Source organism: Cyprinodon variegatus, unplaced genomic scaffold (genome assembly GCF_000732505.1).
Source record: "Cyprinodon variegatus isolate N-32 unplaced genomic scaffold, C_variegatus-1.0 Scaffold279, whole genome shotgun sequence".
Classification (NCBI taxonomy): domain Eukaryota; kingdom Metazoa; phylum Chordata; class Actinopteri; order Cyprinodontiformes; family Cyprinodontidae; genus Cyprinodon; species Cyprinodon variegatus.
Window position 1 is genome coordinate 439,140 of NW_015150732.1, and position 24,819 is coordinate 463,958.

At 39.3% G+C, this 24,819-nt stretch overlaps 1 protein-coding gene across 10 annotated transcripts in view; it reads right to left on the reverse strand.

Annotated features, from left to right (window-relative positions):
* nrxn3 (neurexin 3) overlaps positions 1-24,819 on the reverse strand; it is a 380,526-nt gene that overhangs the window by 99,297 nt on the left and 256,410 nt on the right. For all 10 annotated transcript variants that reach the window (XR_001481465.1, XR_001481464.1, XM_015383267.1 and 7 more), the window contains one exon: positions 3,647-3,828. Coding sequence is in view for 8 of the 10 variants with exons in the window: in XM_015383267.1 (XP_015238753.1) it covers positions 3,647-3,828 (182 nt within the window). In the remaining 2 variants the exon portion in view is untranslated. The remainder of the gene's footprint in view (positions 1-3,646; positions 3,829-24,819) is intronic.

The window sequence follows — 24,819 nt, forward strand, 5'->3', positions numbered from 1 at the left end:
AGTGCCATGTATGCCCTGATAATCCGCTGTTATCTACAAATCTGTTGAGGGTGTTTTCTTTTCCTGTTGATTTCCCTGCCATACATTAGGCCATAGAAGATGTTAAAGCGCTGCTTGTGAGCGTTGATGCCCCAACAGCAACCTAATAATTGTAACAGTTAAGGTGATAGCCCTGAGCATGACAGGACCTTTGGTGAGACGTACATCCACAATCGACCGCTGTAATGCCTTTAACCTTTTGCTTCAGATTCATTACCAAGCTGGCATTGCTGAGAGGAAAGATTGAATGTGTGCCATTAGATATGATTACCTCATGGCAGTTCATTGTAGTCAGGAATCTAATTGTAAAGCATCGCTACATAAAGAAAAGCCCAGCCTAAGCTTTGGCAGCAAGTTAAAAGACACGCCTATAGCGCTAACCTTTCCTCGGCTGCAAGGTTGTGGAAATTAACTCGGTTTTTTACATAATAGCCACAATTATTAGAGCTAAAATTAGAAATTGGTTCCTTTAAAATGTTCAAAACTAAATATTCACTTAAGGTTTAAGTTGATTTAACTGTACACCTGTAATAGAAAAAAAAAAGAAATTAGCTTCCATTATTTAATTTCTTCTCAAGTGCAAACACAGAACAAAGGAGGCGTACAATACCTTGCTCTGGCCACCTCTTTAATAGTCTAAGGCTGCTATTACTGTTAAATGAAAAAAGGTCTTTGCTAAGCCACTCTTGGATGTCAATTACATCATTTGAAATATCAGCAGTGCAACATTACCAACACAGCAAAAAGAAACCAAGTCCACAGAGGTCTTATGAAATCTCCATTTTCCTTTTCTTATTAATATATTTATTACTGCATGAGAGTGAGGGAATGAAGACATTCCCTGTCCAATTAACTGCAACCGAATTACAGGATATGTCCTGCTTGGTTAGATCTGTCATGATATCAAAAATGCAGGATTAAAAATACATTAATTTTCCCTCCTTTAGAGGTTACCGCAATTAGCCATTCAGTTAGAACCATGTAGAGAGGCGTTTTCCCACATCTCCCACGCAGTTTACTGTATATCTTTATCACTTTCCCTACATGCATTACCTTTCACTTCCTTTTTCTCCCAGCCCTGCAAGCAAACCCACACATGCACTTCTTTTTTTGTAATTCTGTACTCAGCAGCCACCTCAGAACTTCCTTACTGTTGGCCCTCATCTCTGCAGAGCAGATGGCTGCTTTTCTGCACCACATGGCCAGCACTCAGGAGACGTGGGGCGCTCTTTAAGAAGAGAAAGACTTTCAATCTGCTTTAGCAACTGTAACCCCCCCTCACAGCCTATCGTCACATCATCTTTTTTTCACATGGCATTAGAAGCGACTCCTCTGTCCCCAACAAACACCACCCTGTCAAACTTCCACTGCAGCAATTTGATGCCCTGCTTTTATTCGGTTGGGGTTGATACTTATGTTAATAGTTCATAGTTATATGCGTGAGTCAACACAGAAGGTCACAGTGAGAGGTTATTAAGATGCTGCGTGGATGCTCGGTCCACTGGCCATGAACTCCATCTCAAGGCTCTTCCGTTTTCCAGCTTGTTTCTCTTACATGGGGGAAAACACTCCATATGTATGGGGGACTAGATTTATTATTCATGCTGAGAGTTGGCTTGAATGTGTTATAGAGGCGGGGCTATCTGAAAGGACAGTGAGTGAAGCCAGATTGGATGGAGAGGGTACTGTACTTTTTTTTAAGCGTCTTAATGATAGATCAGTTCAAACAACACAGACTGTTTGGCCTGAGGCCTGCCATGAGAGTGTAAATTATGTAGAGGTGAGTTTGTTAAATCACCTTGGTTTTTTAAAAGGAAATATGCAGTTCATCATAGATATTCATACAACCTGAAAATGTTACCTTTTATCACATTAAAACTCCAAACTAAATTGTATTTTATTCTGATTTTTTGTGACACAGGAACAAAAAAATACTGTATAATGACTGAAGAAAATAACAAAAAAGGTGTAGCTATGAATTTGCCGTCAGCTTTGTAATTTATTTATAATTTGACCAGTTTCTCTGTCCCCACAGCATGATAATAAGACCAATTGTTAATGATGATTTGCAGTGTTAGTTTTTCACCACATGCAGAAATTTACTTGGAGAATTGAGTCTTGCCACATTCTCCAGACCTAACAAAAAGAGTATTGCAGTTGTTACTGCAATCATTTCATGCTAATCCTAAAGGTTTATGGAAGGTGACAAAAAAGGCAGTCTCTGGTAATACCGAAATCTGACAACAAGTTTGCTTGATTTGTGCTTCCAAACTTGCATGTCTTGGAATTTAACCCCACCTTTTGCCTTTTGTCAACTCACATAAAAATCTGGGACTCTAAATTTTATTTTATTTTAAATGATGGTACCTCAAACTAAAACGAATGCTTCACATAAAAGCTGAGTAACTGGTTATAGAAAATAATGTTTGATTTAAAGAGTCATATCTTACAAGAATGCCTTCCAAGGTTTGTGTTAATATGATATTGGTTTGTGCTCATATTTGTTGTGTTACAGTAGGTTTATCCAAGGCCAGGCTGCAGTCTCAGCAGAGACTCCAAGACTTCCATCTCCTCAGACACCTCCTCAAGCTCCTCCAAAGGAAGCCTAAAGCATTCCAGGGCCTGCTGAGAGACATAGTCCCTCTGGCATCTCCTGAGGCATCCCCTGGGCCTCCTCCTGGTGGGACATGCCAGGGAGACATCAATGGGGTATCTATGACAATTGTTAGAGCCATTTCAACTGGCTGCTCTCAATGTGTTAGAGAAGTGGCTGTACTTTAAGCCTCTCATGGAAGGCCAGGTTCCAAACCTTATCTCTAGGGGAGTGCCCAGTCACTCTGCAGAGGAACCTGGGGTCTGGCTCTTGGTCATGACCCAAATTGTTTTGACCATGTAGGTCTTGGCTTGAGTGGGTCAGCAGAACTACGGCATCCCTATAAAGCAGATGTAGTGCTGGTTTGTATTGCAAGTAAAACTGTTTGTTTCTCTGTTATATTAAAGATTTAAAAAAAAGTTTACATAAGTCTTCAAAGGTCAACCATTTTTGCTACTATCAACATTGATATTCAATCCCTTTCACTTTGGTATCCTAAACCAAAAAAGTAAGCTTATTAGGAAATATAAAAACTTTTGATTTGGTTTAAAAGGTTTGCAGGAACATCCATCCATCCATCCACGTTCTGTCATGCTCATCCCTGCTGGGCTCGCAAGGAGTGCTGGTGCCTACCTCCTGCTGTCTATGGGCGAGGGTCGGGGTCCAACCTGGACAGGTCGCCAGTTCATCGCAGGGCAACACAGACAGAAACAGGACAAAACAACCATTCACACACACCCACTCACACCTGAGGAGAATTTAGAGAAGTCAGTAACCTAACAGTCAGGTTTTTGGACTCTGGGAGGCAGCTGGAGTACCCAGAGAGAACCCACACATCCTCAGGGAGAACATGCAAACTCCAGGCAGAAAGATTCCAGGCCGGGAATCGAGCCATGAACCTTCTTGCTGCCAGGTAGCACTGAGCACTACCCACTGCTCCATTGAGCAACCCCTCTGCAGGAACATGCATAAGAAAAAACGACAATAAAAGGATTTCTTTGGCTTAATACGTACGATGTGGAGCATGATGTAGTCACCCAGGCGTGGGGCGCTGTCAATGCGAACAAGGATTGCATCCTTTATGGTGGTGCTAAAGCCCACAGCCAGCCGGTCCGTCCGTGTGCTTGGCCTCTCGTTATTGGGCCATGTGTAAGTGATCAGGCCTCCTCCTTTGCCAAAGATGTAGGTGGTGCCAGCTGTTGTAACAAAAGACAAAAAGATACATTTATTTTTTTGACTTTACAACACATTGCTTAGTTTTAAATCCCACAAAGAGAAATAAAGAGGACTAAAAACAGAAATATATTAAATGTGATTATTTATTTTTCAGAACTTTAACCATATTTAACCACTGCCACCTTACAGGTAGAAGTCAGCATCTCCTGAATCCACATTTGGCCTATCTAGCTCTTAAAAATAGCCCCTTTCTTGGGAATAAGAGGCAGCATGGACAGAATGGGATACGTCTCCCAACATTCATGTATTATATATGAGACCTGCAACCAAAGAACAAAGCTTGGCAAGGGAAAATAGAGAAGGGCTTGTGTAGAAGGGCTTGGAAAAGAAATCGAAGAACTTTCATTGAGCTTAATTTGATAAATGGGTCTCACTAACAGTGGGGAATGAGGAATTTGCCAACATTACTGCTTTTTCATCATGCAGATGTGTGTCAGATGCGTGCCTCAGAAATTATTAAGCTTGGCTTGAAGCCATGGAGTCTGCAGAAAGCGTTCCCACATTTCCATTTTTATTTTTACCACAGCCTGGTAACATTTGATCATGTGGTTGCAGGGTTGGATTCAGTTTCAGCTTCTGAATGTTCCCTGAGGTTCATCAGAATTTAAAAAGCTAAATCAATGAGCAGCTTAGCCATCCAACTCACGTTTAGGCAAAAATAATCAAGAGATCAAAGGTATTAGACCTAGAGCAGTTAGAGCGCAGTAGCTGAATCCGTATGGGAGGCAAAGCCAAAGTCTGAAACTGTGGGAGGGTGGAAAACATTTGGCCCACCTTGCAGGCTGACAGGGGATCACTAATGAAGCCTATGGGTCCTTGCATCAGTGTAGAAATTCATTTTTTCTGCCTCCATCAACACTCTTCTTCATCCGCATCACAGCCATTACCATTCAGTTCCTCCATGAGTCACCTGAACATCTGTTTGGCCGTGTGATGGGTGCCCAGCTGTCTCACTGTTTCCCCCAATGACAAGGCCAACAATCTGCTCCATGGTCCGTTATACCCCAGAGACTGCGAGAACATATGGATGGAAAAGACTTACGAACACAGGAGAGACGCTCTTGGCAAAATGAGCATCTCTATTCGCCTTCAGGCACTAAAACAGGTCTGCTTTGCACACAGCTCAGGTGTCCCCACTACAAACCACCAGCTATTGCTGTCTATGCAGCATTAAAAATCTCAATAAGTAAAGCCTTCCAAGAGTTAAATAGCTGCTTCTATTTATTATAAACTGTTGGTTGATTACCATTTTTCAGTTGATCATGGTTCAATTTAGAAAACTAGATATCAACAATGGAAGTTTAAGACCACAAACAGTGTTTCTTTATAGCAATATAGTTGACTGCATCTTTAACTCGGCTATGAGTATTACGCATTGTTCATTAACAAAGCTAGCATCAGATAACTACAGGAGGCATTGGGTGAAGCTTAACAGGCTTGACATTAAGGGCTATGTCTATAATAATCAGTCACACTTAGAATTTTAGAATGATGCAGAGTCCTGAAGAGTTGCTATTAACTTGTCTCAAAAAGATAAATGTGGTAAAACTTTGCAAGATTAAAGGTTTTAATCCCTGATAAATGGCTTTAAAGAGAGCCTTACCCCCTTAGCCTTCACAGCAAGTGGGCTTTATGTAATGAAATATTACCAAAAATGAATAATATATTTAAAGGCAAACTGGTGAAAACACTGTAATTTTATTCATAATGACCCAAAATGATGATGCAAGCACGAACTGCTACAAATGGGAGTATGAATATCCAACGAGTAAGAAATATTGAGAAAAACCATACCTCAAAGATCCAACTACATATATAAAGAGCAATGGCTCACACAGAGGGAAAGATTAAGAGAGGACACCCTAGAAAGCCACTCTGGATGCTGGAAAAGATCCCTGCAGATTTAACAAAACTAATCAGTCAGAGTTAAGCACTTGATTCCATGATTCAGGCAGACAAGATTTAGCAGTGAGGCTCCACGGGATCTTGCCTCAAAGTAATTCCTACCAACCAGAGTATAAGCAAAGTTCAGATTCTGATTCCTTATTTAATAAGGGAAAATGCATATTAATCTACATAACTATGTTAAATTTAAAAGAGACCATTTTTCTATTTTCTTCCTTGATCAGCATAAATGATGGCCCCAAAAAATACAGGGCATAGCAAAATACAAAGAGGTATAATCAGATCTCAAGTAACCATTTATATCAATAGACACATACACACAAAAAAAAAAGATCGTGGAGAGAATCAGATAGAATTAAATGGTATATATACCTCCCAAATCTTCAGAAACTTTGTCTATTACAGTACATCTCACAAACCCTCTTGTATTTTCCTTCAGGGAATAATGATGATGAGCAGCAAAAATATAAGCACCCTGGGGAGCCAATTATCACATTGAGGAGATTTGCTTAGTGTTTCAAGAAGACAATGTTCACTACCAACACACACAAACACACATATACACCCAAACAGGCCGGATGATGGAGGCACAAATCTACATGGTGATGCTCTAGTAGGAATGTGTGCAAACACGCGTGCATATCTACGATGCCTTCTCATATGCAGTCACGCGAGTGGGTGATTATCAGCACAAGTGCGGAGAAGGCAGAGAACCTGAGATCGCTGGCATGAAGCGTTTTCTCCACTAACAACCTGCCGGACTTGGATTGCTCCGGATGAGTTTCAGAGTGGAGAGGAAATCAACTGCATATCAATTTGTCCAGTTTTTGCCTGAAAAAACACTGAGTAAGGCTTTCTCACTGACATACGCATCAAGATTCGGAAAGCAGTGAAGGATTGTGTGCAACATTGTCGGTGTAGCAGCCAGGCTAAACAAGCAAGGTCAGGAGTCCTAGTTAAATAACCTCACTGAAACGTGAGGGCTTTTCTACTCAAGGGTAGATGTTCTGAGCACCAACATAATTACAGTTCAACGATTTGTGGGAAGGCTAATTATGGCACGAGGGTAAGCAAAGCAGTACTTTAGTTTTGCTGGCATAACTTGCACATTAGAGCATTTAATCCCTGATGTACTGTGCAGCAGCTTGCAAAAACTATTCATAATTTTTAACTTTTTGAGATTTTGTCAGATCGCAAAACCTAAACTTTCATGTTTTATGTGGAGCTTAAGTAAGAGACCCAAGAAATAAAGTGCTTAATTTTGAAGTCCAAAGAAAAGGATGCATATTTAGTATACTTTTATTTATCATAAGCAGTATTATTTAATCTGACATGTATACTGTAATAGACTTTTATTTCTAAATTAACATTTTATAAAGATTAGCTTGCATTTTTGATTAGCCACCTTTACTCCGATACTCTGAACACATGATCCAGGCTACAGGATCATGCTATAGACCTCATGATTCCTGATCGGGAGGTGGTTGTGAGAGGCTGATCGCTCCTCGTTAGCCCCTGTACACTACACAAAGCAAGATCAGGCTGAAAGTTGACCCAATGGGAAAAAAATCAAACAGTGTAAACCCGGCTTAAGTGAATATAATCTGGAATATTTGATGAACAAACAAAGGGATGGCAGTCCCTTTGCTTTGAGGATGTTTTTCTCCAATCAGTAAAAAGAGTAGAGATGCAAGATCCATTTTTCACTATTTAGTTGGAAGGGAAAATAAACTGTAAACAATCCATTTCAATAAAAGTGATTTTCGTGCAACAAAAGCTTTAATAGAACCTACTCATGTTGCTCCAGTTTATAGATTGCCTCTTGAAAAGACTCCTCTGTCATATCTTGTACAGAATACCTCTTTGGTGTTGTGGTCATTCCTGGAATGATTTCAGATGATTACTCAACGATCAGTGTTTGTAAGACAGATATTTTAAATCACGCAGCAGCAGAAAATTCCCATACAGTGTGAGCATAAAAGCTTGGTGAGAGGCCAGCAGCAAGAAAATTGTCATCTAAAGGAATTAAATCTTAAATATAAAGAGAGATCTGCAAAAGGATCTGTATTTGTGGTGAATCAGAGAATGTTTTCATCTCTAAATAATAAAATTGTGTACAAGATCGTGGCCATCTAAAATGTTTTTATATAAGTTGTGCTATTTTTTTTTTTGACAGTAGAAGATATGTTTTATTTTTTTTAAACAACACGGGTCAACAAATATATATATTCTATATTTTATTACGGACTCCGAAGGGAATTTTAAAAGAACACTCACAAAAAAAAATTAACCTTAAAATATTCCAGAAAACACTGGGATTGTTTTTTAAATTCAAGCTAAATGCATAAATGCATTTGCCTCCCCCCCACATGTTATGATTCATTGCATCTGCAGAATGACTCCATTTAGACCCAAACAGGCGATGGGAGACTGGGTCAAAGGCGTAGCCTCTATTTCACGGAGGTCCCCTGAGGCGTGGCAGTGCAGACAGAAGGTCAGGACACCTGTCTATGGGACAGATATGTCCTTCAGGCCACAACATGACATAAAGCAAACCAGATTAAAACTTCGAAAACGAAAAAAGAAAGGCATTTACGCAAAAGCTGAAATCACAGAAGGTCACTGCTTTCAATGAGCTTAACCAGCAGGAAGAAATCTGGGAGAACCAAACAAGATGTCATAGAAGGCTTTGGAAACCCACCTTTACAGAAATATTTCACATTCATTGCATACTGGCATCTGTATTCAGTCTCTTTCCTCTGAGCATTTAAACTTCACAAGTCTAAGATGCTACCTGTAAGACGGCAAAAGAAAAAAGAAAAAAAGAAGAAGCAGAGCAGCTGCCATGATGCGGTTGTGTTATAACTGGGTAATTGGTTGTAGTCAGACTTCAACACCATGCTGTGATAAAAGCCTCTGTTTAGATGTAGCAGACTTACAGGGAAAGACTGGGCCTGCCTGTCCTACTGTAAAAGGCTGCTAAGAGGTGGTTGTTAACTCATTTAAATCCCGAATGTAAAAGCAGAAGCTAAATCTAAACATGGGATGTGGTGTATGTGTTCCTTCATCATGTTTTAGCAGGTTTTTCTTTTACTGAAATATGCCTGTGGATGCTTCAGAAATGGGAACAGGCAAAATCCTTTGGTCTGTGTTGAAGATTTTGACAATGTAGCTCACTAACCAGGGCCCCCTTCTGTTGGGGCGTGGCCAAAGCACTCAAACGGTATCTGCCAGTTGCAGACTTAATAAGTTCCCTACTGCTGTTTTACATGTCATGTCACTGGGAGGCATAAAGGGGTTAGTTCCCATCTGTTAAATGCACTATAAGAATTGAATGGGGAAAAAATGGCAGAAAACTGATGGGAGCCTTTCACTAAACTTTAATTCTGTCAGATATGTAGAGATCTGTTGAATTATAAATTAAAGGACCATTACACTGTTTAAACAAAGTCCAATTTGAGTTCTGTGGACAGCCATAATGGGCTAACCCAAATGGGGATTATTAGTTGTGCTGAAAAAATACAATTAAAATCCCTATAAATCTCATTTATCTTTCCCTCACGAAATGTTTTAGTTAAACCTGTTAGGCTGCTCGTTTGCATAAATTAACAAATCAGTTAATAACATGTCAGTAACTTAAAGGCATTTATATGGATGCTTTCTGAGACAGAGGATAAGATTAAGGTTGGAAGGAGATTAAGGTGACTGTGAATATGGTGTTTGGTGGAGCAGGGGTTATTTAAGTGGCACATTTTAATCCACTTAGTACCACATATGTATCATTCAACCCCCCCTGCAAATCTGGGACCATTTATATCCATTTATGACCACCTTTTGATAATGCACCATGTCACAAACTCAGATCATATAAATCTGGTTTCATGAACAAGGATTATTTTTAGTTTGGTGGCATCTACCATCACCAGATCCACATAAACATAGCGCCTTTAGGTGAAACATGAGATTTACATCAAGGATATGGCACCAACAAATGTGTGATGCCATCACGTTGGTTTGGACTGTAATTTTTAAGAATTTTTCACATACCTTGTTGAATTTATTACAGCAAAGAATGAAAGGCGTTATTTCTTTGATGTACTGTATAGGTTTGGTAGAAGGGGGAACAACCCTTCACCAGAGGGTGAGTCTAATAAAGTAACAAGTAAGTGTATATATATGGTGTGGAAGGAAGGGTTGTCACTCATTAAAGAACTATCCATTGCCTTCAGCTACCCACTGGGTGAAGCCAAACTTATCATCTATGCACACAGCGTCTTAAAGCCATCTGAGGGGCATACACGAATCTGTGCTTCAACACTCGCATCCACAAGCGCACACGTTTTCTTTCCTTTCTGGCTTTTTTTTGTGTGTGCTTTTATGTCTTTTCCCTTCTTATCTCTTGGGCTTTCGGCAGCTTGCACCCCAGGGGATGCAAAAAGGAAGACAAACAAGGTTTGATGTGGTCAAATTCTTGCCACCGAAAAGAGAAAAAAACATTTTTGGTCAGAAAATACATCCAGATAGCAAGATGCAAAATGTAATTTTATCCTCAATCACGTTCAAAGAACTGTCATTACAATCCTTTCCCCCCATGCTTTGTACATGGGGATTTATTAGGCTTGCTGTCCTTCACACGAGACCAATGAAGATTCATCGACAAAAGAATCAAATTTTGAGATACTGAGCTCCGTAATCACTGGGATTTATCTTCATTTTACAAGCTTTTATCAATTCATAATTTGCATCTCCAACTGTTGCCTCCCCCCTCTGGAAAAAAGGAGAGAGGAGGACGGATGATAGTGATGTTCACTCTTGTATTTTTTTTAGTCTGGCTTCATTTTCAATCAGTCTTCAACTGCAAATGTTTGAAGGAATCTCAATACACTCTTTAAACAATTGGACAGCATATGCATAATGTTTGCATTTATGCCCAAGTTTCCTGCACATGTAGTGACCACTTGTTCCGTCGCTCACCGGCTAAACTAAACGAAAAACAGGGAATATGATTGATGAAGGGCAGTGTGTCGTGAAGAATGGCTATGTGGAGAGAACAGCCAGTCTTGAATGATTTACGCTGTTTGTTTCTCCCGTTATAATAAGCTATAGCATTACCGCACTGTATGGGTTTACGCACCGAAAAGCAGGGGTAATGGAAGTGGCAGGAATGCTGAAACGAGAGACAGAATGGACAGAGCATGCCAAGAGAAAAGTGGAGGGTTTTTGTCTCTGGCAGCCGGAGCTGCGCTATGATGTATGTGCAAACACCGAACTGTGAAAATCATCGAGCTTGGAGATTACCACAAGGATTTGTTAGTTTTTCTTCAAGATTTGGCCAGAGGAAGATTGATCGTGTTCACTCTAATTACTTTCCACAGTGCCTTTTAAAAGTATCAACATCCCTCTGAGTGTCAGCCACAGTCTTCAGTGAATGTTATTGGAATATATTGTGATACGGGATGTCATGCATTGTTCAGTAGGGCATCGGTCTGCCAGAGACGTCTTGAGAATGAAATGTTTGCCACTCTTAGCAAATCACCTCAGGCTCAGTCAGATAAGATGGATGATGCCTTAAGACATGATCTATGTTTATTTATATAATCCACATTTTTTTGGTAATTTTATTAAATTACGCCAAGTAGGGAACCACCGTTCCTTTAGGATAAATATTTTTCATGATACAGTAAGTTTTCTTTCATGGTTGTCCTGTATTTAGCTACATACCCACAGCCTGGCTCTGTGGGTATACTTCCACTATATTTGCAGGTTTATTTCAGATTTTTATTTAATGTGAGACCTTCTGCATAATACAAAGCCTTTTCTCTTAAGATTTTGCCATTGTTTAAATTAAATTTACCATTGAAAACAATATAATATCAACAAACTGAATAGAAAATAAGAATAAAAGAGCAAGCTTATGTAATGGATGCCGGTTATATCACCTGAAAGGTCGAACCTTCCTCACAAATGTCTGAGACTCTAGTTTTAATAGTGCCAGCCATTAGGGGGTGTGGCTAAAAATGAATAGGTACTGTTGCATTATCCCGGCAGAGTCAGACATGTCAGGTGGAATTCTGAATATCATTTTATTTATTTACACACCTATAAAACAAAGTATTTGTGAAAAGCATGTGGATGAAACACCAAATGAATGTGTTTTGGCCATTCTTATAAGTGGATCAAAATGATGAAGGGGTTAACTTAAAAAAAAACATAGATCATTATTTTACCAAGCATTCTGTTATATATTGTATTGATACAAATATATCAGGAAAATATATTACGGTCTTTGGATGTGATGTAATAGAATAATACAATAAATTCTAACAAGGTATTTTATATAATCAATGTTATTTCTGTGAGCCATTAACAGGCTTGTTTGTGTATGTGTAGGTCTCAATATGGTAGAAAAGCAATATGAAGGCTTAAAGAGTATGAAGAAGACTGCCTGCCTCGTTTTTTTTTTTTATCCTACAGCATTTAGTTGGAATAATAAAACTTTATGACCCAGAGCGCTTTAAGAATCTCAATAGAGTGAAACAGAGGCACAGGCAGAGTCTGCTGGTGCAGTTTGGGCAGCAAAGTGTCTCCATCAACCTAGAAAATAAAGTCCAAGCCCATGGGCTGCGGCTCCATTTACTGGAAATGAGAAGTCAAACACCACATTGTTAGTGTGTGTTAGCTAGCTTTACACAACAAGACCCAAAGTAGTTCAGGCCTCCTGCTGCTGAAAGGCTTAGAGGTGACAGGTTTGTTAGAGTTGGTTAAAGTGTAAGGACACTTAGTGTGAAGGTGGGTAAAGGGAAACAACTAATCAACAACACAAACATGCTTAACATTTAACTTGTTACAGTTGATGTATAGCGGGGTGATTTCAACCCCTGTTGAATTTGCAAGGATGAAAAATTAACAGCATATTTTTTTTAGATTACAAACAGCTGAGGAATTGTGACTGATATTTTGCTGAAGGATATTTAGTGGAGTCACATGAGCATTGACTGCAGGAAATAACTTTAAAGCTCTGGTTCTCAAACTAGGTTAAAAAAGTACACCAAAGTAGGTGTGCATTAGAACATTAGAAACCCCTCTATTTATGAATTGTACGATTCAGTATAAGTGACAAAACCTTCAAATGCAGGAATTGATAAATGGATGAAACAACCACAAATTCTAAAAGTGAATGTTTGGCTCTGGTGTGAAATCTTAATTAGCATCTTCCATGTTCTTTTTTTTTGCCCTTGCTTTATAAAAAAAAACTTTAACCTATGTCTGTTTGTAACATTTTTGGCAGGTCTAACACATTAATTCACTTACCCATGGTAGCTATACTGTATCATCATTTGATAAATTGTTTTGGAAAAAGGCCAACAGACAGCCTCAGTATATGAGGGAAGGTCTGTAAAGGATTTTTATTTATTTATTTTTTGGGTCATATTTAAAAAATTCAATAAAGCAATTTATGGAAAAGGGCAACAGACTTTTAACTTAAAATTGTATATCTTACTTTTGTTTTATTTGCACAACTATCTTTGTCAATATAAATGATAAAGAACATACTATTCAAATAAAAGAAATGATAGGATATCTTTCATTGAATACTTTGACTTATCAGAAACCCCTTAAAAAAAGTGTTTTACTTCATGATGCCACTTTCTAAGCAGGTTATCAGCCAAACTCTACGAAAACTAACTCATTGGAAATCTTCCATCTAATCATGTACTCTCGGTTTGTGGGGCGACATTCTATTCATTAGTGAAAACCTCAATGTGTGCCGCAACTGGAAGGGAAATAAAAATCCCTCACCATCCTGTGAGTCTGCCTCAAGTTCGCCTTCTACAGAGACATGCCGAGAAAACCACCCAAAGGATTTCTGAGACACTTAAACTGACTATTTTTGAGGTGGTAAAGTAGGTTCTATGATGAGCTCATCTTGAATAACTAAGTTTCTCCCCTTTTCTCCAAAAATGAGCCCAATTACTTTAAGAGGGAAGGGAATTTCAGCTGCTTCTACCGACCAAGCATCATAACCTCAGACTTAGATGATCTGCCTCTCATCTAAGCTGCCTAATTAGACAAATGGTACCAATGCAAAATGAGTGCTATTGCATAAACATATAAAAAAAGACCTATTAAATCAAAAGCAGAGACCACCCATCCAACCAGACATGTTTCTCCCCTGACTAAATCAGAATCCTTCCACAAACAATCTTGTCTTCATGATAGGCTCTTACCTCAGTTAGACTAGGGACTAGTTATACTCTCCCAGCAGACCCTAGTCCCCCAACACAGTCCAACAATGATGGGAAATTAGAAACAGTTAAGAATTTTTCCTGAATGCCTTATATTTTTCAGTTAGATTTAATAAATCTATTGGATTATTATTATATCAAAGGTGGGCAAACCAAATCAAGGCTGTGGAATCGCCATTAATCCGTCACAAAATGCAATTTGGCTAAAAAGAACACTCTCTGCCAGCTCTGGGAACATTATTACCAAAAGAATACATCCACAGTAACAAACAAGTCCAAGGAGACAACACACAACACACAGATTGGGGGATTCAGCCAAAGAGTTTTTCTAATCACCCCACTTTGACAGGGAACGTACAGTACTTGACATGATGTGTTTCTGACGCTGAACAGCTTGATTTGTCATCTGTGGTGCTTTAGACAGGGATAAGTTGGAGAACTGGAGGGGGTGGGGGGTGAAAGAGAGTCACCCTTTGCAGGGGGGAGTGAAAAGAAAGGAAGGATAGAAAGAGCCGAAGTTGATTTGTGATGTTCTCAGCTTCACGGGCTAACTTTCTCAGAACAGCAGGGAAAAGGGTTCTTACTCATCTTTCAGACCTCCACAGATAAACTCAATCCCCCTCCCCCTTAATTAAGCATTTCTCTCTTCACTTCAGCTTCATGTAACACGGGGAAGACGCAAGAGAGAGTACAGAGAACACAGAGCAGCCACACGTACACAGAGCAGCAGAAGGTGAGCCATAACAACTCTCCACTCATTACCACCATCCTCAGATAGCCAGCCTCAGCCTCCTGTACCCCCTCCTGCTGCATTACTGACACTCCTCTCTGTTGTAGCAGCAATCGGACAGAGAGGAAGGGCTTTAAATGATTTTTTTCTCGGTTCTGTGGAGATGTCAGCTCCTATTCTCTCCGCTCGGAAAAAGGAAGGGAAAGAAGCAGAGGGCGGGGGTGGGGTGAGGTGGTGGTGGGGTCTTGAGGAGGATTTCTGAGGCTTGGAGAGGAGGGAAAGGAGGTAGGGGGGGCTGCAGCTGAGATCTAAACAGCACTCTCGGCTACAAAGAAGACCTGTCTACTGACTTTAATGCTGCTCGCTGCCACCAGTAGAATCTTCCGAGAGGGGAGAGCGACGCTGCTGAGAGATGAAAGGAAGGGAGCTATGAGGTAGAAAAGATGCAGAAGGAATGCAGGGTAGAAGAAGAGTTGCAGAGAGAAAAAAGGAGGTCTGTGTTGGTAGAAGAAAAAAAAATCAGACTGAGATGATGGTATCATACAGAAAGAAGGGGCACTTCCACACAGGACCTCGGTAAACCCTGACCAAATCACACTCTTTTTTTTCTTATCACCATTAGCATCCACTCAGCTCCAAGGTTGTTGACATTTATGCTGCTCTCAGCATAATTAGGATGTGTGTCCCCGTCTCATCATTCATAATGCATAACACACAAAGTGTGTGAGGCTCAACACTTCAAAGGATGGCCACACCAAATCCCGCAGAGGATTACGTGGAGATCTCAAGAACGAGGGATTCCAAGATGGCTCGGGGTGGAAGCATCATTTATAATTGAATCTTTCCCAGAGGACCGCACAGCCCGCCTGGCTTTTTCTACGGCTTTGAGGAGAGCACAGAACTCAACTCGCCTTCTTTCGCTCTAACTCTCAGTCTGCTTTTGCCGCTCTACCCCTCCCTCCCCCAGAAGGCCTTCATGCACAATACAGCAACCTAAACCATGATCTTATCCCTGGGCAGCTTTGAGTCAAAGCTTACTTGGACACATTTACTCATTCTTAACTTCTTCAAACTTGCTTTTTTAAGGTTTGAGGATCGGAAAATGACTGGAAACAACAAACGCTGCAATTGAGCCCTGCATGTGCGTTATCCTCTTCAGTATGTTGAGATAATGAGTTGGGTGATGTCAGCAAATATGCCACATCTGAACAAGAAGGCACAAGGAAATTTGTCTCCTTGCTGAAACGGAGAGTTGATCCAAAGATGCAATCACAATAGAAGGAAAAATCCTGCATAAGAGGAGAAGATATTGCAGAAAATGCACAGTGTAAACAGTTTTTAGGTGAGAAATATTGCACAATGAACTTGCTTTTCTATTGGAATTGATAAGATTATGTTCCAGCTGAGAAAACTGGTTTTCTGGATTCCCAATCTCGGGCGCTTGCATCCCAGGGAGTTATTTAATAATAAAAATAAAAAAAACATGCCATTGCACATCGTCAGCAATTTCTGAGAGAGCCAACCTTCTTTGTTTGTATCAAGTGCACACAAATAGCAATGCAAATTCCTGCTGCTGTTATAAAGCTATTTCTTCTGGTAAAGAATATTCTGTGGTATTTGAAGCGTGTTTGCAGCAACTGCAAAAGAGCAAATGTAGATGTAAACAGAGCTTTATTTGATTTTCCATACTTACTTATGCATTCAGTTTCCTTACCCATTTTTTCTGTTTCAAGCTATGGGAACTAGAGCCCTTCCCAAAAGTCATCAGGTTAGAGGGAGAATACACTTAAGACAAAGAGACTATATTTATTGTATTTATTTTATTAAAAACGGAAGAATATTTGTGCAATAAGCTGCACTTCTTTCTCAATGGGATCTGTATATATTTTATTAATAAGTTAAATTAACACAGTAACATACGGAAAACAAGGAAAATAAAAGAAGGGTGCAATGCTAACTTATGGTGACGTCATTGGTTGAAATTATTGATGATTGTTCCTTATAAACAACAGCTTTTCCTGCACAAAATCAAGTAGTACTAAAAAAGTAGATAATTTTGAGTTAATTCAGAGCTTGAAGGGGAGAAGGTTGTCCCCTGGATGGCCTAAGATTAAAATTGAATATCTTTGAAACAACAGTAGCACACATGATATGTATATTTTTTGTTTTCATTTTTACAAATGATAATTTTGACTTCACAAACCCAAACTAAGGTAGCACTAAGCATTCAGTCTAATGGCTGAGTTTTTTTTCATATCGCTGGGATGTCAGCTTCACATAGGTGAATCTCCTACTATTAGATGATGCTGTCCGAGATGTAAATGCTGTGCATCTGAAATGCAGAGCGGGGAACTCCCTGTGGTACTCAGGGAAATCACCACGGACACCGCATTCAGGGGGATTGCACCTTAAGGCTTCTAGAAGGCAAATGAGAATGCAGGTCTGATGGTATACAGGAGCCTGTCAATTCTGTAGCTTACAGGACAGCAATAAAACGTTTAAATCGATTAAACGTTCATTCTCTTTCGGTGGGCCCTAGAGGCCACAGCAGTCAATAGGTTTCAGTCTAGGCCAAGTATTAGGGGTTTAAAAAATGAACAGGGAGCCACAAAAAGCACAAGGGAAATATGTTCTCACTTGTTTTTTACTGTTAAAAGATGAGCTGCATCATTCTGACCAAGCTACAGAGTGGTAACATAAAGAGAGATATAATAATCAAATTGGGAGCTAATGAAAGCATCAATCATCCATTCAAAATCACTAAAAGATAAAACATTTTTTATCATCTACATTCTCAATTTGTTCTTGGTCTATTACACTATGTCCCATTTGGTTTGAAAGATCCTACCTGGGCCAGACAGTCTCACCTGGTCTGTTAACACATCACTCGTCCAAAGGACACAAAAGTGCTTTTACTTTGTGCGGAGGATAAGGAGAGCCAACCTGCCCCCACCAATCCTCACGACCTTCTATAGAAGCATGATAGAGAGCGTTCTGACCAGCTGTCTCTCTGTGTAGTATGGAGGCTGTAGTGTCTCAGACTGGAAGAACATGAGAAGAGTTGTGAGAACAGCAGAGAGGATAATCGTGGCTCTTCTTCCCTCAAATAAGGACATTTCATCCCAGCGCTGCTTGTCCCGAGCCTGTAACACCATGACCGACCACTCACACCCCATTATGGACTATTCTCCCTGACGCCATCTAGGAAGAAGCTTTGCAGCATTTGATGCAGGACCAGCAGGTTCTGCAACAGCTTTTCCCTGCTGCCACCAGACTGTAGAACTGTTGAAACACTAATCTAGACTCTGCATCACACTTACATCATATTTGCACCACCAATGTGGCTGATTGTTTAATTATTATTTTTATAATCCCTTTAAATAGAACTTGAAGCTCTACTGCAATTTGCAGCATATTTATTTATGTTTCTTTGCACTGAAGTTTTCCATATTAATACCTTTTGCACCATGACTTTAAAATGTTTTTTTCTTTTCTCCTACATTGTCTACATTCTGATCACTGCTGCACTTTATAAATGGTAATGTTAATTTCCCTTATGTAAGCTGCTCATTCACTGCTGTAAGCTGCATGCATCGAAATTTTGTTTTGGTATACAAAATGACAATACAGTTTGTCTAAGTCTAAGTCGTAGTCTGATAAAGCCCTAGCATCACAGGAATACTGAAACCCTCCATCTACATTAAGGTGATAACTGTACAAGAGCAAAGCAGATATCATCCCAGGGTTCCATCGCAAGCGTTAACGCCACAGATCATCCACGCCACAGATCGCCCACGCCGCGCTGCCATGGTTGAGCTCAGCCACGCTAGTCAGTCAGAGTGGTTCAACTCAGAGTGGTGCAGAGTGTCTTCTAAAACACGTGGCTAGTCAATATTTCATGCTTCACGCTTCAAGTCCTCTTCAGGCACGAGGTCAGTTGCTAAAAAGCAGGTGGATGAAAACATCCCAACAACGTTACCTGTGGCCCAAGCAAATAGGGACCAGAGAACCTCCTTTCATAGGACACCATGGACCCCAAAGTGTTCCTTTTGGCGGTGTTTTATAAAGATAACAAAAGAAAAGGCACAGGCTGAAAGGCAATGTGACCAGATAAACGGTTGTACCGTCCATATAACCCCTACATTGTTCTATTGTTGTTTAAAGCCAACATGTATATACTATGACTACCATGCAATGATGATATCCTCGTCTAATCAGACTCCAGCAACTCCAAGCCTCTCTGTTCTGAAGCGCTCCCGCTGGAATAGAGAATCCGGTCATGGATGCTCATCATTTGGTGCAACCCCAGGGTCAGTCTCATCCTCAGACAGAGAAATTAACGTATACTGGCATATTGTTCGAAAGAGGTGGTATAATGGAGAAAGAGACAAGACTGAATTAATGCTGTAAAAAAAAGAGCCGACATAAAATGTAAAGCTTGACTTTTGTATCTATCCTGTTACTAGATAATAAATATGACCAAGCAATTCGATCTTGATACAATCTTTGTTCATGCAGACATCGACTTTCTGTAGGTAAGAGGAATGCCTAGATTTTTCTCCAAAACTCATTACTTGATCTCTCAAACTATATGATCTACATGTCTGCAGACTTCAATTGTTTACTAATTAGGTCGTTTTCCTTAAATGTGATTGTTTGTTAAGCTTTTTACTCAACAGTTAGTTTTTTTTATTTTTTTATGGAAGATAAAGGCCCTGGGTTGTAACACAGTGGCTGAATAAAGACCAGCCCCTCACTGAGAAAAAGATAGGATGGCACAACTTATTTTTCACACCATGTCAACAAACCACTGCAACAAATTGATTTTGCCTGTTGTGTTTTTTCGCCGCTAGTACTGTACAGGATGTAATAGGTCGAGATGGATTGGGTGTCTGTCCGACTGGGTGACAGTGGTGCTCCATCTAGAAAACTGCCTCAGTATTAAAGTTGACTACCATAGTAATTACTTGGTATGGTGTATTAATATAAATCTTTTGTTGCATTTGGCAAAGTTAAACCTTAGTATTGCTGTTTGTTTGCTTGTGTTTTCAGGAAAATCTATCTTCTGATTAATCACCTTTCTTTCTGGGACAAAATCTAACATCATCAGCCTTACATTACAATAGATACAGTATGGAGTACTTCCTATTTTAAAATATACATTTTCTTAATTTTCATCAGACTGTGAAATTTAAAAATTCCCATAAAACTATTGGTTACTTTATTCTGGAAGAAGTCATTTTATATGATTTAAATGGTCAATACAAAGTATTTTGAAGATAGATTTGAAGAAGCATAGTTGAGTAAGACTGGATATTATAGAGTGACATATAGTTTTCCATGACCTGCACTTTTTTTTTCCAAAAGAGTCCTTCAAATGAAGGACGTTTAAAGTTATATTGCAAACTCGGGAGAGAATAAACTTCAATTTTCAATTTCATCCCTGTCACTTCATCCCTATTTTTATTTATCTATTTATTTATTTTCCATCAGTGGATTTCTATTGCAGGTAAATGGTATTTATAAGAAAAAGAACAGTTTGGGCTCAGATGCCCTTCTGCCTTTGAGGAATATAGATTGGAGAGCTGGACGGACAGACGCTAAAAGGAATCAGTGTCTCCTGTGAAAGCACAGCTAATCTTCTCTTTGATATTGACAACATCAAAAAGAGAAATACTTCAGCCCTAAATCCAGTATACAGAACTGGTTCTTCCTCAGGGGGGGAAACAAACAATACAATCAAACTGACAATGCAGACCTCTGTTTACAAGATCAAAATCAAGCTGTGAATAAACTCGCCTGATTACCTTTTTTCATTTTGCACGGTGCTCTCCCTTTGTCTGAGGTTGAAGACTGCCCTCTAAAACACAGCTTCATTGTGTTCTCTAAAGATGGAGCAGATGTGCTTCAGTTGGCATAGCAACCCTCACATGCTTTGCCACCAAAGTCTGATACACCTCACAAGGTTTCCAGCCCTAACCGACATCAAACACCTGTACATATCATTGATTACATGGAAAATCTTCAAGTATATCGCAAGGTCTCAGAACAAGTTGCAAGATTTCATGTATCTTCTCTGTTGCTTAAAATGCAAGCTGCTATGTGAAGCAGAAAAAAAAAATTCAATCAACTTTCTGCTTTAGAGAAGTTTACTCAGCTGCCTCCCTCTGAGTCAAGGACTTCAATTCCACAGTAACATTTAAGCCAGTGCTCACTGTGGCCCTGCTGTTCTCACTAAACAACTCCCCATTTGGAGCTGAGGCCTCCCATCAGTGCCAACCTTGATGAAGTGATTGGTTTTGATGAGCACCTCCTATTCCAGCATGACTGACTCTGAGACCTTTAAGGTACATATAGGCCACCGTTTAGTGCATCAGTAAGACATTATTTTTATGAGAGCAATCAGTACATGTTAAATCCCATGAGTCAACCAACCCACCCATCACTTGACCTGGCAGATTGCTTCATTTACCTCATTATTTCCTGCAGAATTAAAGGGAGCATTCATGAGAAGTTTTTAGACACTGATTTTCTTGGAAAGCTTCCTGTGACGTTGAAATGAAACGCTTCAGAAGTTGGGAAAGTTTAATTCTGACAAGGTACTGGGGAAACTTACAACTTCAAGAACTGTACCAGATTTCATTCTGTACCCGCTTGTTTTTTCTTCTACATTTGTTTCTATATTTACTCACGTTTTGATTCTCTTTATATACCATAAGTTGTATTGGTGAACCAATTTTCTCTTGAGTACATTTTTTATATTTTACAGTACAGTTTAAAAATAGGAACATCCATTAAGTTTGCTGCAAACCACATAGATGACACAGTAAAACAAACAGAAGGCATTGCTCTGATTAGCCGAGTCTGAAGACAGAACTTCGTGGCCTGTTGAAAACATTTTGTACTTTGGAAAACCGAAAGTGCACATCACAGTTGGAATTGTGAGGCTGTAAGAATAGCTTAAGGAGTACATATACCTTTAGAAACACAGTAAATCAAGGGGAAAGTACATCAGAAGGAATCTGAAGACATAGTTGCTTAAAATCACTTAATATTTAGCAATGCCAATACCATCTGTCCTTTAGACTTTTTTGCCAATATCTTACAGCCACAGACATGGTAGAAGACAAATAGTGCATTCACTGACTGAGTCTTTATCACTGCAGCTGGGTTCCAATATTGGAATGGCACTATAGCTGCTCTTCTCCAATTCCCTCTGGCAGGTGGTTTGACTTCACCCTCCTATTGATGGTATCACCTTATAATTAATACCCTTCCTCTCTTCAATTCACCTCCATTACGTCCTCTCCATTCTTCTTCTCCAAACCACTCTTCATCCACCATTGACCAGAGTCTCTGGCTGAGTCGTCTTGGTACTTCTGTCCCAAAGCTCCAAGGACACTAGCTGAAACAATACCCAACGGTGACCTAAACCCAGACAGGAAAATTGTGCAGGGGCGCAATCCATCTCCTGGCAGTGATTTAGACACAAAAGCCACAGAGAGGTCGCCGCTTCGCAACCTCTTTTATTATCCGTTTCCAATTCGTTATCAAAAAGGGGAGAATTGCTTTGGTGGAGGTGAGAAGGGAAAGGAGAAAACAATAGAGATAGATGCTTAAAAGGCCACTACCCCAGAGCCTATCTACAACTAAACAATGGGAACCAGTGGTCAATAAGAAAAGGAAGGAAGGGACAAATGTAGGGTAAAGGATTCTTCCTGAAAGCTGTAATTAAGACAATCTTCTAGCAGGTGACATGGATTGCTGATAGGCAGGACGGCATATGCCAGTTCAACTGAAGGGAAGACAGAGGCGCCAAATGAGCACATACTGGGAGACTGTGTGCATCCACAGAGAATATGGAAAGAGCTATCAGGGTATTGTCTGTGGATGTTTACCCTGATCAGAGGCCAAGGCTTAGCTGAATTTGCCTAGAGTGAGCTTAAGAGGGCCTGAGGGAGTTATGGAGGGCAGCCGGATGAAACATGCTGGCCCTTCAATGCTTCTAAGTGCTGGCCTAATTAAAAGCTAAGCCAATGAGTTCTTCATGTTGTAGCTTCTGTTCTGTGTTTAAGCATGAAAATGAATGCACAATTGAAATTCCCGTCAAAGTTTAAATGGTTTACACCTATTTATTGTTCTGTACTGGTTTCTTAAGATTTTGCATACTTATACTCCTTGTTAACATCATAAAGCTTCAGAGTATCACATTTTAAAAAGATGTTCTACCTTACAAATCTATTTCTTTCCAAAAGGATTGTGTGAAATTCTTTAGATTTTATATTCTTATGGTGGAGATGGGTTACTGGAATATGGGGAAAAAAACACAGCAAGCTAATTCGAGTAAATGAAGCAGTTAACTGGTTTGTTTTTATTGAAATGTCAAGAATGTGATATAAAACTGTAGGTACTTTTATTTACATCCTAATCGTAAATCAAAAAAGTGTAAGACTTCAAATCACTGGAATATGAATTTCATAGTCCAAGAAGTGAGACGGTCAGAATATCATTTCAAGTTAGAACTTGCAGTCATGGCACCTAAAAATGTTTCATTTCAAACTAAATTGGAGGACATGTAGAACATTTTCTGAGTTCTTCTAAATGCTTTATTGTATGTCTGTCATTTATGATGCACCCCTGCTTTACCCCCTAAAAGTGCTGGGATGGAAACGTTGTTTGTCTAGCATTGCATTTGGGTAATTTTAATTTTACTGTAATATCAAGCATCTTGTCCTATAATCGCTACAATACCATTAAAAATTAAAGCCTGACTGCAGATGAATGTTTGAAGCTCTGTATTTTCTAAGTGGTCAAATCATTGATCAATTTATTAGAAAACAGATTAGACTACCCTGTGGCTTCCTAAAGCATTTCATATACCAAGGTCACCAAATATTCAATGATGGATCGATATACTGTAGAGAACTAGATGTATGTAGAGTTGTACTTAGGGAGTACAGGAGCTATATGTGTGCTCAGGTTATTAAAATACAATAATGTGTTAGAGCATAAAGATTATTTAGTGTTATAAAATAGTAAAGTATTCAGGAAGAAATTAAGGTATTAAGAGTCTATTCAAGGATGGTAGAATTACTTAAAACTAGCAATTCCAAAGATAAATAAACCAGAAAATCTTCCAAGCATTTCTTTCTCTCCCTTTTATCAACTCAAAATATATTCTTACTAATTTCCTCATCACTCCCAATAGTGTTCTTTTTATTCCTGATAATTCATCGGAGCAATAGAAGATAAGAATCAACAACAAAAAAATGAACAACTGTCTTATTTCAGAACAAATCTTTCTTTCTCCTTGCAGTTCTTCTTTTATATTTTAACACCAGCAATTCCCAGGCTGATGTCTTTGGATATGTACTTAGCTAAATTGGCATAAGATTTTAAAATGAATGATATCAGCTTTGAAAAACTCATAAAGACATAAGATTACACCTTATTCAAGGAAATCCTGCAAAGTCAAGTTAAGAAGAAACTGGGATTGCAGGAGAAAGCCATTGTACAAGGCTAACTTCAGTCCTTACATCTAAGGCTCACTCAAATCTTGGCTTGGATTGTCTAAACAAATGACAGCAGCTGCCAAACTTTAAAACTAAGAAAACACTATTATTCATTGTCTTCAGGCATGACAATATTAGTGATTATCCATGTTAAAATGCATAACGGTAGAAAAAAATCTTAAACCTTGTTAAAAGATTTACCCTTTCATTATCCTTATAAGGTAAACTCATAAAAGCATTTACTGTACTATCTTAAACATACAGTACCTGCCTGAAGAAACAATCTCTCCACTTCGAAAGCCTGAAACTGCTAAAGTGTACCATGACCTACACCCTTTGATTATACTGCAACAAAAAGGCACAGTGGTATCCCCTATTGTGTAGTCTAGGCAGAAGAGTTTGTTTCATCAAAAGGTAAATTATCTCTCTCAATCTGAAAGTCATGCCCATAATACTACGGATTCCTACTGTTGTGAGAACTGGTATGCCTTTTACTCTCAAATTTATCTTACAGTGGTATTGGATATAAACACTGATGAGCAGATGTGTCACTTTGCC